At 47.6% G+C, this 16,756-nt stretch overlaps 1 protein-coding gene across 1 annotated transcript in view; it reads right to left on the bottom strand.

The window, feature by feature from the left end:
• Nucleotides 1-16,756, bottom strand: part of SCFD2 (sec1 family domain containing 2) — a 318,320-nt gene that overhangs the window by 12,327 nt on the left and 289,237 nt on the right. The window contains exon 7 of the mRNA XM_024573767.3: nucleotides 11,927-12,061. Within this exon, the coding sequence (XP_024429535.2) occupies nucleotides 11,927-12,061 (135 nt within the window). The remainder of the gene's footprint in view (nucleotides 1-11,926; nucleotides 12,062-16,756) is intronic.

Below are 16,756 nucleotides of genomic sequence, written 5' to 3'. Positions count from 1 at the left end.
GGTGGGAGAAACAGGCTTGGACTCCAGACAGGGGTGGTGAGTGCACTCACTAAGTGGCATTCTCCAGCACACATGCTCTGTTGGGGGCCACCGGCTGGTCCCTAGGAGTCACAGGGTGGGGCAGCAGGCTGACCGGAAACCCGTTCCTTTCTCTAACCCCTGCTCCAACTCCTTTCGCAATTGGGTTCTTCTGCCTACCTTCTACCAATATACCTACTTTTCAACATCTTATTTTAAAAACACTTAAAAGATATGCATTAAGGGTTTCAAGTTACATAAGTTACTCCCTGACTACTGGAGAGGAAATTCAGTATGGAAAAGAAGGGACAGAGGGAGGGAGGGAGGAGAGTGGGAGGGAGAGACTACGAGAGTAGTATCTCTAAACTTTGTCAAGATGGGTGGTGGGGAATAAACACTGAAGAAAGCCAGGAAGCTCTCTGAGCTTTGGAGAAAGACTGTCTCTCCTACCGCCCCCCACCCCCGCCCCCGCCCCGGAGCTCCCCTCCCCTTGACTGCACCTGTTGACTCCTTCTGATCCACACACCATGCACTCATGACGGTCCTGCTTTTGCCCCAGTGCTCCCGGAACTGCTCTCACCTCAGTCACTGACGGCCATCACAGGCAGGAGTCAGGGGACACCTGGCCTTCATCTAACCAGGCATTTCTGTGGCATTTGTTACATCTGATGACATCCTTCTTGGATACCGCGATAACACTCTCTTGCTTTTCCCTTCTACCTTCCCACTGTTTCTTCTCAAATTTCTTCATAGTTTCCTTTTCTGGGGGTGGGGGGCGGGGAGAGGTCGGCCCTTTTAAATCCCGATACCACTTAGGGCTCCCTCTTTTGCCCCTTGCTCTTTTCACGTGATATATATCATCCCTGAAGGGCCTCGTCTACTCACACGCCTTCAACGATATTTACATGCTTCCCAAATCTCTGTCTTTATCTCAAACATCTCTGTTGAGTTCCTGGACCCCCAATCTCAACAGGTTTTGCATCTGATGCATAATCTTCCCCCTTGTCTGTTCCTCCTCTTGACTTTCTAGCAGCATCACCACTGTCACAGGCACTTGAACCAGATGCCCGAGAGTCGCTGTCTCTGTCATCTCTCAGGTCAAGTCCTGTTGATTCTGCCCCTCACACTGAATGCTCTCTCCTTGATTACACTGTCCCTGTCCCGGTCATGCTCATTCCTTCTTCACTAGATTACTGCCATGGCTTTCTAATTCATCTCTCTGTGCCTGGTCTGCCCCGCCCCCCACCCCCCCATCCCACCCCATCCACTCTCCTTACTCCTGCTTGAGGAAGTTTGCTACAATGCAAGTATTCATGCCATGGCGAGGTGGCTCAGTTGGTTGGAGCATCATCCCATACACCAGAAAGGTTGCGGGTTTGATCCCTGGTCAGGGTGTGCATGGGAGACAACTGATGGATGTTTCTCTCTCACATGGTTGTTTCTCTCTTTCCCTCTCTCCCTTCCTCTCTATCTAAAATCAATAAACATATCCTTGGGCGAGGATTAAAAAAATAAAATGCAAATATTTATACATAGTACCCATTATATTAACTATTGTTTTGTATTATCTTATTCAATTCTTAAAACATCCTTAGGAGGCAAACAAAATCTTCAGTGGATTTTGCAGACGAAGAGCTTGAACTTTACACACAATGACACGGTGACTAAATTGTGGAACCGGGGGCCAGAGTCTGGAGCCTGCCATCTAACACCCTTCAGCTCCAACTCATGCTCTCATTCTTTCTGTAGAGCCTCGCAGTTCTGAGGATAAAGTTCAAACTCCTTAATTCGGTGCATGAGGCTCTTTGAATGTGGCTTTGCTTTAAGTCTCTATTTTTATCTCCTCCACACACACAATTTGCTGGAGCCATTCCCCATAAATTGAGGCTTGCCTAAATGCATGGTATTTATTTATTTGTTTTGGAACATTGTGTCAAACATATGACACTTTACTAAACATTTGTACTGGAAAGAGCATTTATCACAAGTGTTCAAGTCGATTTATTTTCACAAAGCATACAAACCTGTGCGATCAGCACCCAGATCAAGAAACAGAGAGCTGGGAGCCTGGAGACCCCCTTGTGGCCCCACCTGTCATTCCCTCACCAAGGGCAGCTAACATTCGACTTGGAACACCCAACACTGTACCTTGCTTTTTTCACTCTCTTATACGCTGAGATTTCCCAGACTGGCAGGAAAGATCTACAGCCCACAGGCATTCACTGGGACCACTGGTGGGCTTTGGCCTCTGTCTCTGTCATGATGTTCCAGTTATTAAAGAATTTGACTTTCATCTGCATCCTATTTTTCAGTGTAACATACACAGTTTCCTCTGTGTAAAGTACTCTCGCCTCCTCTTCTTTACCTCCTTTCCTCTTACTCTCTTTAAAAAGCATCCTCTCCCTAACCATCTCTCCACTCCTGCCCCATGGCCTAAATCTGTCAGATACCCCTGCCTTGACCTTGTCGAACTGGACTGCAACCTTGATATATCTGTCTCCTATCCTGGACTGTAAGATACCAGAGAGTAGGGACTGATCATATTTACCTGGGTACCTTTTGCCTCTGAGCATAGACCTATTTTATGGTGAACTTTCAAGAAATGTTGCATAAATAAAACCAATGAATGAATGAATGAGACCCATAGGTTAACTGGAAATGCCCCTCTTTTCTTAGAGGTCTTTGAGAAACTCTCTTTGTTGTATGTATGATTCTTACTGGCTCACTGACCCGAAGTTACTTCCAGCCCTACAAACAATTGTTGTTTCTCACTTAATCCTGGGCCAGAAACAAAACTGGCTACAGAACTTCAAGTGAACGGTATGTTCTTGAAGGCATATGCTTCCCATAAGAGAGTCTGGACTCCATAGTACATTGCGAGAATCTTGGAAGGGTGTATTAAAAGATGAAAAGGAAAAAAAGAAATGAACAGCAACAAGAAAGAACAATACCCTGGGGCCAGGGAGTTGAGGGAATGTGGATTTTGGTACAAATAGACGGGTCTGATTAATGCATTGCTGTTTGCTATTTTGGTTTCCATTTAGATTTATGTTTTGATACCAGACTTTCCTTTTAGAACATGTCAAGTCAGCAGGCTATTGGGCAGTGGAGTCTTTTCCATCAAAATAACACATCTTATAATGCACAACACACGGCTGAGTCCTGTTTGTATGTGAGCTCATGGCATAAGGCCCTTTGGAGATGAAAGATTTAAGCATCATTACTGCCACTGCAAACACAGAGATTAATAAAGCAAGTCAGGTCCTCTGCTCTTTCTTTCATTTCCCAAACTTTCACTGGCTGTGACTTGAAGACCCTAGTTCTGGTCAGATAAGATCAGTTCTTCCCACCATCCACCCCAGCCTTTGAAGCAGAGGCTGCCAGAACTTTCTCTGCAGCTGTGGGCCCCACAGCGCTCTTTGATGTCCCGGTTGGTTTCCATGACAAGGGCTTCTGCTGCGTCCAGTTCCTCTGGCACTCTTGAATTCTGGGAATCCTGCTGCCAACTCTCCTCCATTCAGTTCTTCCTCACGTGTGACTCCCTCGTCTCCAGCACAGGCAGGGGGCAAGCCCCCATGCTATAACAGTGGGCAGGGAAGTGCAACAGAGGCTTGGGCACTGAGGGCACAGGTCCTGAGGACAGCCACATTGACCTTGAAGATGGATTGGTCACGGCTGTTCTCCCCACAGGAGCAGTGCCACCGCCGCCAAACGCTTCATGTCCAGCGCTGTGACTTTTTACCCACTCATCAATCCATTCCACAACCACTGACTGAGCAGCTCCCACGAGCCAGACCCTTCTCTAGACACCAGGATTCAGCAGTGAGAAAACAGAGAGGAGTCCCTTCTGTTTTAGAACTCACATTTCAGTCGGGGGGAAAATGATAAAAACAGTAAGTAATTGGGTAAAAAGGAAGGTGGTAAGTGCTGTGGAGGAAACAGCAGAGGTGGGCCAAGCTTCTCTTGATGCAACCCTTAGACTCTACGAGGTAGGTAGAAGGTCCGTTTTACAGACAGACGAGGGAGGCGTAAAGAGGAAAAGGGACTGTCCTCTCATTTACTCCCACACCCAAGCACCCAGTCATGCGGAATCCACCGACACTTCATCTCTCCCCTCTCCCCTCAGCCCTCCCAGAGTGCCGACTCTCACTTCACCTGCCCTCTCCAGCCCGATGCCAGTCTGGCCTCATGCCCTCATCTCTGTTGCCAGGGCAATCTCTACAAAACCTAAACTGCTTATCCACTCCTAAAACACATTTAGTGGTGCCTCATTGTTTTTGGTTCAATTTCTATCCTCCAGCCCTTTGTGATGTAGCTTCTGCTTATCTGAAGCTACATCACTTCCACTCCCTACCAGCCATTCTTCATATTCTTCCACTCCCTACCAGCCATTCTCAGCTCCAGTCATTCGGAACTACCTGTAATTCCTTCCAGGTACCATGGCGTTTGGTCCTAACTTTGTTCCTAACTCCTACTGGTCTGACCATATGTGAACAGTCTGCCCAATCCCCTTGGCCATGACGTGTGCTCCTGCAGCCATGGAGCTACAGTGTGATCCTGCCCCTCAACCGTGGTTGAACAATGGTCCAAGAATGAATCCCTGACCCAGGCTGGGCCAACTCTACATCCTTCTCTGGGAATCAAGACTTGACCTACGATAGACAAGGCCGAATCAAAGCTGAGCTCTTAAGAAGAACCCAAAGCTGTGGCATAGCTCTCTAGCCATTCATTCAACTAACAGCCACTGGGCATCTACAGCGGCTGGGCCCTGTTCTCAGCACCTCCTGCAGGCTAGAGCAAGTCTCAAAGACCTGTCTGGACTCCTGATGGCCTCCCAGCTCTCAGTCCAGTCCTTCCCGAGGCCCACTGCACCGCTGCCCTTGGGCTCCCTGAGACATTCTTCGGGCCTCACAACAAACGATCCTTTCCTTGATTAAGTTAGTGCAATTTGTTGGCATTTGAATAGCAACTGACCCCACCATCACCAGCAGCTTTTCGGGGCCTGCCTTGTGAGCCATTTTCTGCCACCCCTGTGGCAATGGAGCTCTTGTACCAACTCAGATGACAGGCACAGAGGCAAGCACTGGGGCTCCTGGGAGTCTTTTTGGTAAATCTTTCATTTTTTCCAATTAAGCATAGCCATATAAGAAACAGAACAACAAAGCTTCTTAACAATACAAAGAAATAAAATGGCTGCATGCAATTTGTAGGTATGAATCACCCTCCTCACGCCGATTCCAGCTGAGAAAACATCGTGACAAATCACGTCCTTTAGTCAAAACAAGCTGGGGCCCAAACACACGGAGTAGATATAACGTATGTTATTTCCAGGAGACTGAAACCCAAACCACAGATTCCAGAAACGCATTTTAAAAGTGCTGCCTATTAGACGTGCTGGTTTAAAATTAAATTAAGGTTGTAGTGAGAGGGGAAGGTATGCTTCGATTTATTTATTAGATTGCTATCAAGCTTTCCTCTAAGGAGATCAAGGCACACCATGAACAAGCCTGTAGAGAGAAGATTTGGCTGTTTGAAGAATGTCAGGCTCTGCCAAAGCTCTTTTCTCCAGTTCGATATCCCCCTCCCCCTAGGGCACTGCCCTTTGAAGCCAGCGGCTTTATGTGGCTAACCAGTCTCTCCTCTGGTTGAGGAGTGCGTTTGGCTGACTTGAAACACTTTCTTAGAGATGCACAGCACTCCTGCTCTTCTCTCCAGCTCGTCTGCTTGACCTTATGGGGCTTGATGGAGCGACCTTGGGAGAGGAAGTTCCTGCAGTTCTGGTTCTTATCACTCCTTCACCATTGTTTTTGAGATTATATCATTAAAAAAGATTATGGGCAAACAGCACACAGGCCTTTCATTATCAAAGCCTTTTGGGACTCACTTGTGGAACCAGGTCAGAAGCATAAGTGAATTTTCCATCCTCTAGATTGGAGGGAAAACTCAGAATTAGCTAAACACTGTCCTTGCCAAACTGGACAATCAAACATATATTTAGATGGAATACGTGTTGTATTTTATCCTTACACTCTTGCTCCATTTTGAAGATGGAAAGAGTCTGTTCCCTCCCCTTGACCCTGCATGGGCACTTGTGACTGCCTGGACACATGGAGCACCATGGGAGAAATGCTCTGAGACTTCTGAGGCTTCCACCCGGCTCTCTCTCTCAGGATGCTTGTCCTAGGAAAACGGCCGCCATGCTGTGAGGAAGCACAAGCCAGGTGGAAAGGCCTGTGTGGAGAGGACCTGAGTCCCTTAGCAGTCAGGCTGGGCTGAGCTACCAGCCGACAGTCAGCATCAACTTGGGAGGGCGCCATCTTGGAAGTAGATCCTTCCCTGTTGAGCTTTGCCCAGAGTAGAGCTTCATGAACAAATGGTCCATATTCTTTTAAGTCAATGTTTGGAGACGGCTTCTTATGCAGTAGCAGATAACCAGAACAGGTGGGGAAAAAAGACTTCTCTGGACAGTCTGATTCACAGAAAAGCACGCGAAAGCAGTACAGAGTGAGCGGCTTTAACACGCGGCAGTGTGATGCAAACAAGGGTCTCTCTTTAGTAGGCCAAGATGCGGCTGCGCTGACTCCCCTCTCCCAGCATTTGTTGCAGAGAATCTTAGACACACAGGCATTTAAAAAAAAAAAAAAAAACTTTTGCTGCCTGCAGATATTTATATGAATAAGATTGATTTCTGTGAGCCACTTCCAAGAGTCTGGGATGGAGGCTTCCAGTCCCCTGCAGCACGGAGGCTGTGAGGGGCAGCAGCGAACACTGGTGGGGCAGAGCTCTCTCCCAGCACAGGGAGACCATGTTTCTAGAGTGTTCCCAGTGGGGTCTGTGTCCAGAGTGGCCAGGGTCTGGTCCCCTGGCCTCTATTCCCTTCAACCATCTTCTCACGGTACGTACAGAGAATTTCTATAGCTCCCTACCGCTTGCCCCAGCAGGGGCAGGTTACATCCCGAGACCAGGGACATCAACAGGTTGGACACACGGTGGAGAAGAAAAAGGGGGTGTGGAGAAACACATCGCAGCCTTATAAACATGGCTTTCCACCGGCACCACAAACAAGAACTCTTAGAACTCCACGTCTCTCTGGCAACGGCAAATCCATAGTGAAACAAGAAACCCTTGGGTGTCTGTTCTCTGCCGTCTAAACCACTCGGTCGCCCAGCAGTCAGTCTGCATGCACCAAAAGCCCGAGTGCTGGCTGTGCACAGCGATACTAAGATACTCGAGGTGGACTGTTTTCGAGAGTCATGGTCTGGTCAGCATCACAAACTCGGAAAAATAAGAATGGGAACTACTTGACCAGCACTTACTGTGGGCCAGCACTGTCCCGAGTGCTCTGCATGCATTAACTCACTTAAGTCTCATAATAGCACCATAGGGTAAGTACTATTATTATCCCCATTTCACAGATGAGGAAACCGAGGCCCAGAGAGGTTCAGGGATGCACCCGGTCACATTGCTGGCACATGGTGGAGCTCAAGTTCCAACCCAGACAGCTGGACGCAGGCGTGCGACCACTCCTCTCCATTGCCTCCTGGAAGCAGATACAGCGAGTCGAATAAAGTGACTGTGGTCAGGCAGCATGTACTAGACAGCCTTCTATTATTCACAAAGCCAAACAAAAATGTTACAGGTGTCAAACAGAAAAGAGGCCCCCTGGCTTCCCCCAGTCACACTCATCCTGCTATGGAACCATCTGTTAGGACATTTCTCCCCTCAACTCCTTTGAGTTCTCACACTAGTAAACCTGCGCTGTGCTTCTGCTCTGCTGACAAGGACCTTGGGAACAGCAGATCTGCATGCTGCATGTGGACGGGAGGAAAGATCATCCAGTTTCCTTGACAGAGGTTGAGTCAGGCTTCTGTCTCCCCCACGCACCTGGGAGCACAGTGGTGAGTGGGAGCGAGCGGCTGCTGTGTCTCTGGGTTTACGTTATCACAAAACAATGACCAGCTTCACTTAGCTTAGCAGCAGCTGGAAAAGTGGGTCAGGGATTCCTCTGAGGGTCACTGGAGTTGACTGATGGAGCTGCTACGCCCCGTGAAGTTGTTAGAATGGAGCTTTCGGCTTAAGGGCAGAAAGTTGGCAAGTTGGCTTAAGGGCAGAAAGGTGGCCACTGGGACGTCCCTCCCAACCTTCAGCGCATGCATGCCTGCTGGAAGAAAAGCCTATCTGGGACCTGGCCCTATGTGCTGAGGATGCAGACAGAAAAAATAGACCTAGATCAGCCCTTCAATCTCATAGCCATAGCTTTCACGTTCTTTTCACTGGGACCTATAGCAAGAATACATTCGAACATATGTGTGAATGTATGGGCTTGGTTGTTTTTTTCACCTTGCTAGTCTCTTCTCTTCTTTTTTCATTAAAAAGTACTGATTACAGTCCAGTGAATTGATACCTCGATCCCCAATGTACTGTGAATCAAGTCGTGCAGTTGGAAACACTAGTCCGGGGAAAGATACCTAACATGCATTATTGCAAAACAATGTATAAGTGGAGCCAGAAAAGTGTGTACAGAAGGTATAGAGCCCTGAGGAGGACATTGTTAGGGGCCTGGAAAATCCTTCTCTATGTTCTTTCTATTACCTGCTGTGGGTACATGCCCTGCGGCACGGCCTGTGGGCACGTCTGCTGGCCCCACTTCCCAGCACATCTCTTACCAGCTCCTCAAGCCCCCCGCATCCACGCCACAGACTCCAGATACTGCCTCCGGGTGGCCTGCGCTAACATCATCTGTGACACCATCGGTGAGTCCAGAGACAGGACAGGGACAGACCAGTAGCTCAGCCCCCTTTCCAGCTCTACAACTCTGAGTTCCTTAAGCAAAGGAAGGATGCCTTCATTTCATCAGGCTCTGTCTGCATTTCCTTTCAGGCTCAGCACCCAGTCCTTGGGGGTTGGGGAGCAGGACCCAGAGTCAGAGTGGGAGCAAGTGGCAAGAACGCAGTGACTGGTGGCTGCTGGTACAGAGATGCGACGTGTGGAGGCCACGCAATGACGCACTGCCAATCCACAAGCATCTTCTGGCGGGGGGGGCGGGGGCGTGTGCACTGCCAACGCGTGGTGGGGCCAAGACCCTGAAAAGTAGACAGGGCACTGGCAGGTGATCACTGGGAGATCTCTGTCACACTGGTCCCCTTGATGAGCAGGCAGGCAGGGACTTTATTTATGAGCTGCACAGACACTGGGGAGGGAAAATATCTGTGCTGATGAGTAATCACGAAGACAAGAATTAATGACATATGAATACTTAACTGCCAAGAAAATGCTTGAAAGCATCCTGGAGCCAAATATGTGGTGAAGAGCATGAGCTTTTGAATAAGATCGACCTGGGGACAAATCCTGGGGTCCCATTTCCCGTGTGCTCTTTGGAAAACACCTGAGAAAAGAGAAGGGTACGAGCCAATCCTGGCCTCCTGGAAGTTCACATCTACTGCTTAACCTTTCTGGGACTCAGTTTCCCCATTGCTAAAGCAGAGATAACAACAGAACCTACCTCCTAGGATTGGTGTGAGGCTTAAATATGAGAACGGCTGATCCCATGAAACATGCTGAGCACAGGTGAGCTGCAAAACTTTGGGCAGCAAGTGAGAAACAATGGAGAACAGGACGGGGTCAGGAAAGGGGGGACAGTAAATATCCATGGCCACGTGAGATTCCACCTGCGTTCTGCATCTTCTTCCTTCCACTGGCCTTAAAGTGAGTAGAGACACCCTCTCCTGATGGCCTCACCTCCATCTCAAAGATGGAGCTCTTTGGGAAATCACAGTTGCTGAAAGCCCTATTGGCTATTCTTCTTTATGTTTATTCCAATTTTGTTGGAATCCTGAACACATGGGCTAGAGGTGACTCTCCTTGCCAAGTTCTATGGAACGGTGGGAAGAGCCAGCCGCCGAGGCCCATGCAGAAACAAAACAGATCGACTCTCCCTCGGAGTACTGGGATGGGAAGGTCCTTTGACCAGCCCCCCAAGTCTCTCCCTACCCCCTGCAGACAGATGAGACGCCCTGGCCACTGGGAGCAGAGGCCCGGCAGCTGGGGGCCGGGGAATGGACCCCGACAGCTGCTGGGAGAACACATATTCTTTTCTCACACATGCATGACTTGGAAACCTCCCTTTGAGGTCTGTCTTAAGGTGCAGGAGCACGTCTTTATGCCCCTGACTCTAGAGGTTTGGATGGGAGCAGCACAGCAGTGTAGTGCTGGCCCAGGATGGTCCCCACTCTCCTCCTAAGCGAAGCCCACCTTGGGAGAGCGAAGTTTCGGACACAGGAAGAGCTGCGGAAACCACTCAGTAGCATTGAAAAGGGTAATTTTGTGACGTGATGTCCTGTGGCTCATGAAACAGTGATGGAAAATGCAAATGGACAGCCCTCCCATGCAGACACTGTAGGCCCTGCAGAGCAGCAAAGCCGTTAGCTGCCAAAGGCACTGTGAAGTCCAGCAACAAAGAATTTTGCATTACTTTGCTGTTTAACCTAGTGTTTCTCAACATACTTGGTCACAGATCCTTTGGCCAAGAACCAAGTTCTTTCCGTGGATCATCACTGGACACAGAGTGCAGTCAGTGCCTCCTCCCACACGCTGCACCTGTGCCTCTCTGCAAGTGAGAAACTCGTGTGGTGAGCAGAGCGCAGGCGGGTTTGAACTCCGTGTGTGCCCTTGGCCAGACCAGGGATGGAGCAGTCCGAGGCGGGGAGGTCACACGGCCTGCTGGGCCATCCTCAGACCTTACTGACCAGGGCCTGAAAGCCCACATTTGTCAGTCTCTCTTCAGGGTGAAGTCCAAGCTTACAAATGAGGGAATAGGGTGCTCAAGTGGAGAAGGTCTGAGACCGTGGCTAGCCTGGAAGTTTTGGTACAAACTAGCCATCATGAAGGGCTGCTGAACAACCCTGGGCTTACCCTCAACACAGGAACCCTGAACATCTTTGAGAAACTGATCTGTGTTGTGCTATTTGAAGCACACACACACACACACACAAACACACCAGCCACGCACTGCAACAGAAGTTGATAACTGGGAACAGAAGGAAGGAGACCTGCATGTCCATTCCAGCCGTTAACTGCTTTGCCTAAGAGTCTGACTGCTGTCTGGCTCCCGTCCTCTGGCTTTGGAGCGGGCCAGTTTTCCGGGCATATGTATTTACTGAACTCTGAAAGACCAGCTCTCCTCTGTAGATTAATTCACGATTTCAAAGACACTTTGAGGTTGGCAAAACATTCTGTTATTTCCAAGAGTTATTACAACTGAAACCCTGGCATGGACTGGGAGGTCAGCCTGTAATCTTGTTTACATCCTTTTAAATTCAGAAACTTTATAGCGGGTTAAAAACAGATCGCATCTGCATGCTTTTCCTCCTTTCATCCCCACTGCAAAGGCTGTGCGGTAATTTTGACCTACCCTCCATATCTGCCGGGAACATTCTAGCACTTGTCAACAGGGAATCTATAGGGTCAAAACCAAAGTCCTTTTTAAATGGGTTTTGGGGTGATGCCAATCATATGACTGAGCAGAGTGAGTCATTATCTTACACAATAAGTTCTAGAATTAAGAACAACAGATTATCACTCATGAAGAACAACATACAAGTATACAGATTCACGTTAAGAGAAAATCAGGCCAGGAAGAGAAACATTTTCAACAGTGCCATCCTGGAGGGCGTGGGTCTTTACGTATCGATCAGAAAAGATCGTAATGCTTAGATCAAAAGAAGCTATATGAGGCTGGAAGGTCCGGCTACTTTTAACCAAAAGTTAAATAACGAGGGCACCTGATTTCAGAAGAGACAAAATATGGGACCGTATCTTATGTGGTACTCGACAGGTTAGGGGGTGTCAGCATTTTCATGCCCAGCAAACACAGCATACGTCCAGGATGACCTCTTCACGGTCACTTTACCTTCATGAACATACTGAATCCAGTTTTAAGAAGATCGGTGAGGCCTGAAGACATGTGTTCAATATCAACAGGATCTGGCCTTTCGGGATTAAATATTTCCTCCACAACCTGCTTCAACAACGGCTTGTAGGATGCCTGGAAAGACAAAACATTGTGCCGTAAGTAACAGGGTCTGTTTGGGTTGTCTGTGGAAAGGAATGGCTTTATCTGCACCAAACGAAACAAAACAAGTTTATTTTGATACTGAGCAATGTCTGTGATTTTGTGTATGAAAAGCCAGTTATAACAACATCGGGGTTTTGGGTAAAATTTCACCCTGCAGAGAGACTAAATTAACAAATGTAGACCTTATGGCACTAATTGTTGTTTCTTATACTCCCTCCTACAAGCAAATCTCTCTTACCAGAGCTATAATCATAGAACGACTAGTTTTTCAATCAAGATATAAAGTGATAATTTTATGTATGAAGTACATGGGAAAGCAAAGTGTGGCCATTTGATACAAACATATAGATGGTCTGCAGTTTTTCCTAAACATTGTTAGAATTATGCTCCCTCTGCTAGGAACGCGAATGTTTTCTTACAGTGTTTTGTTGCTGTCCAAGCCCGAAGCAAGCCCTCCTTCCTCTATAGAGCTCAACTCTAACTGCAACTTGGCCAGAAAAAGAAGCCACGGTGCCAAAAAGGAATTTGACCAAGGTCAAGGCTTAGGAGAAGGCAGGCCACATGGTACCATAACAATTTCAGTACAATAGTTGAACTTCTGATAAGTAATGCTAAATGCTTTCCTTTTCTGTGACCTACACACAGTTAAGTAATATTTGAAGGCAGCCGCCCCTAGCTGCTGCACTTTCTCAGAATATTCCTCTACGTCTTTCTCTGGCTCTCCTTACTCCAGCTCCTCTCCTCTTCCCATCAGCTGGACCGCCTTCCTCCCTGTCCCCTTGCTGCCTCTGCTGCTCCAATTGCATAGGGCACTGGGGCGCGGGGCATAAGGGTAAGAGAAAAAGGAATGTCTTCCCTCCATTCACTCTCCATGTCTAGTACATCTCCATTGCATCTGTTATAGGCTCAGAAAGCCAGGCTCTGACAGAGCACTGGAGAGATGGCTTGAACTCTAGTTTCTCTGCCTTGGCCAAATCTCTGAGCGGCCTTTAGCGAATGTCAAACACATTTGGTGTACTGACTTCACCTGTAGCTTAATCTTGCCTTTTCTTAATGTCATTTTTTTACTCTTATTTTCCCTTTATTCCGATTTTCTTACCTAAAATGTCTTAGAAATAAAGCAGGGTATAAACCACCAAAAGCGTGAACAGACATTTAGCTAGAATGCACCCGGGGCACTGTTCAGTTGAGGCCTGCAGCCTTCTACTCATAGCCAAATGGACCACTGCTTGCCCAGAGATCTCATAGGTTAATGCTTCTGAAAGGTAAAGCACTGGGCAGGAACACCAATAAGATGATAGAAATTAAAACACGTACACATATACACAAAATGACTCAACCTTCCTCATAATAAAGGTATTGATAGATTTTTAAAATTTACGATACAGGCACAAGTCCAGAGGGTTGAAAATACACTGTCAATGAGGCCATGGGGAAAGAGAAACTCTCACATACACGCATCGCTAAGGGGAGGGCAAACTGCTACAGTCAGTGTGGAGAGCAATTGGGCAGTACCTATTGAAATTACAAAATGCATTTGACCCAACAATTCTACTTACAGGAATTTGTCCTGTAAACATGCTAATGTATGTAAAGGAGACACATCAAAGGCTGTTTCTTGTTAGTAATAGCGAAAGATTGGAAACAACTCAAGTGCCCGCCCATCACTAGGGAGCTGTTACTGGACGGGGCACCTCCACAGGGAGGAGAGCTGGGAGAGTGGGGAGGGAAGTTCTGCGCTGACCTGGCAGAAAGCGAGGTGCAGAGTAAAGGGCGAGTGACAAAAGGAAGGTGAGAGAGACAGTGTGCATGGCGGGCTGGCGTCTGTGCAGAACGTGTCGTGGGGACCGTGACAGTTTGTATTTGTTGAAGTATGCAAAAAATAAACTCTGACGTGATATAAAACGCTACCAGGAGCAGTGATCATGGGGCTGGACAAGGGACAAAGGTGGAAGGAAGACTTTTCAATGTACTGCTTTTTAAAAGCGCAGCTAAAACACTACTACAAACAGCAAGAGGATTTTGTAACTTGTTAAAAATCGATAGATTATGCATGGAAGAGAAGAGAATAAAGCACACCAAATGTGAATTAGGGCTATCTCTAGGCTGTGAGAGTAGGGGGCATTATTTTCTTCTTTTCCCCAAATTTCCAAAATTAGCAGGTATACTTCTGGAATGATAACGTAATCCAAGAAATACTTTCAATGTTTAAAAAAAAAAAAAGGTCATGGAATGACCTCTGAATTCCATAAATCCTCTTCCCTGAGTAAACTGCCTTCAGAGGCCCTCTATCATCTCAACCTTCACGGACATTTAACCTCTTAAATTTAAACTTTAATTTCTTTAAACTGCTCCTGAGGAGGAGGCATCCTTTGGCCAATACTCTATCAGCATTATCATAAAAAATTCATTGACTTCTTCCTTAGTAGTAAAATCCAATTTTTCACCAGGCTCATTATCAACTGGCTGAAAGACCTTATTCTCCAGCCTTCCTTGCAGCGGGTACAGTCGTGTAACTAAGTTCTGGGTGATGAGATGGAACTAGAAGGGGAGTGGGATGTTCAGAGGTCTCCTTTTGAAAAAGGGAAGGGTAAGCTTCCCTCCTCTTTCTCTGTTCTGTGGCCTGGAACGCAGAAGTGGTGCCTGGAGCTCCAGCAGCCATGGGGAAAGGCAGGGCTTCATTTTTTAGAGATGCTGATGCAGAGAGTGGGAAGGAACCTTGTTGGGTGCTGGTGAGGACTGGCAGAGCTGCTGTAATCATAGACTAGTCATGGACAGACTAAATAAGGACTTACTTTACATGACAATACAAATCCTGATATGTTCCAGCCATTACTTTTCAGATCTCTGTTACTTGCAGCTGAATGAAATTCTAACTGATATAAAGCCCAAAGGGAATATAAAGAAATAAAAGGACATTCCTTCCTCCTAGGACCTTGGAGTTATTTGTTTTATTAGCCTATATAAAAAGAAACCAGTTGTGTAGAATAACTTCAAGCAGATCACAGAGAAATACACATAGGCTGCCACATTTAAGAGAGGATAGAGACTTCTGGTCAAGATGGAGGTGTAGTCAGACATGGTCACCTCTTCGCACAACCACATCAAAATTACAACTAAAATATGGAACAACCATCACTCAGAACCATTAGAAATCAAGTTGAATGGAAGTCTGACAACTATAGAATTAAAGAAACCACATCCATCCAAATTGGTAGGAGGGGTGCAGATGCAGAATGGGCTGGTCCCTCATTCACATATGGTGGATACAAATTTGGGAGGGGTATCTCCAGACCAAGGAATCCCAGCCCCACAACAGGCCTCCCAGCACAGGGTTCCAGTGCCAAGAAGACAAGTCCCCACAACTTCTAGCTGCAAAAATCAGCAGGGATTGAGTTGGTGGAAGAAACTTCTGGAGCCCCAAGCAGTTCCTCTTAAAGAACACACACAGGCTCACCTACTCAGATTCACTCTCTCTGAGCTCCAGCACCGGGGTAGCAGCTTGAAAGGTACCAGTGGTATACAGGGAGAAACTGAAGTGTCTGGCATCAAGGCAAGCAGAGGCCATTGTCCCTTTTCTAAACCCTCCCCCTATGGAGGATGGTGAAGGCTGGAGTCATACAGCTAGAACCCGCAGGGGTTAAGAAGGAGATAGTTAACCACAAGCTTCAGCTATACACAGCTGTAACTTTTGCAGAAGAAATATTTATCATTTAGATAGCCTGGGAACGGAGCAATTATGCCTGCAGTTTTTCCCTGAGTCTGCAAAATGTTCTTGAGCTTTATCTAACTAACCCTTATAAAATAAACATGGAGACCATGTTCAGGGTCATTGTCACTCCATCAGAGGACAATGCCCCACCTGGCCCCGCTTTTCCTTTAACTGTCTATATCTGTGTCTTTCTTAATCTCCCGTTGCTCCCCCTCAGGGACCTCCTTCCCGCGCTGGTCTAGGAATCCCCCCACAGAGCCAGCAACCTGGTGCCATATCTGAAACTCCATCAACTTGGACAACACTGTTTGACTCAATTGGAGATCCCCAGAGACTCTGCCCCACCCTTCTTATGGGCCCACCCAAGCTGCTTTTCCCTATGAATGGCTGGCCTTGGTTCAGGCTTCACATCTTTCTAAATCCTCTCAAACAAGCAACAGCTGGCCTCAGTAAGCCCTAAGCCCAGCACTAGCAGCGGCCAGCCTAGGTTCACAGTTTGGTTTTGTTTGGGAATCTCCAAGCCCAGCATAAGTAGAAGCCATCTCAGATTGCTTCAAAGCTAATGAAGGAAAGGTGGCCTGGGGCAAAACACAGGTGGGGGCTGACCTTGGCCTGCATCGCCTGGGAAACCCCAGGGCCAGTGCACCCAGTGGACAGCTACAGACCATGTTGGAGCACCACCACCCTGCTCCTGCAGAGCTGATCCTCCATGGAGGGTGGAGGTTTGTGGTGAGTGGTTACAGCCAATCCTTAAAGCTGACTGGCTTGGGTAAACAACTCCCATCGGTTGGCCAACAGCAACCAAAACTCAACTACAACAGGAAGGTGTATTCAGCCCACACCAAGGGAATACCTCAAGTACCCTGCTTGTGTGAGAGGGGAGGCTGTGCCACTGGGCCCTACAGGACACCTACTACATTAGGCCACACCACCAAGACACTGAGTGAAAGCAG

This window comes from Desmodus rotundus, chromosome 4 (assembly GCF_022682495.2).
Source record: "Desmodus rotundus isolate HL8 chromosome 4, HLdesRot8A.1, whole genome shotgun sequence".
Taxonomy (NCBI): domain Eukaryota; kingdom Metazoa; phylum Chordata; class Mammalia; order Chiroptera; family Phyllostomidae; genus Desmodus; species Desmodus rotundus.
This window is presented reverse-complemented; position numbering and strand designations above follow the sequence as displayed.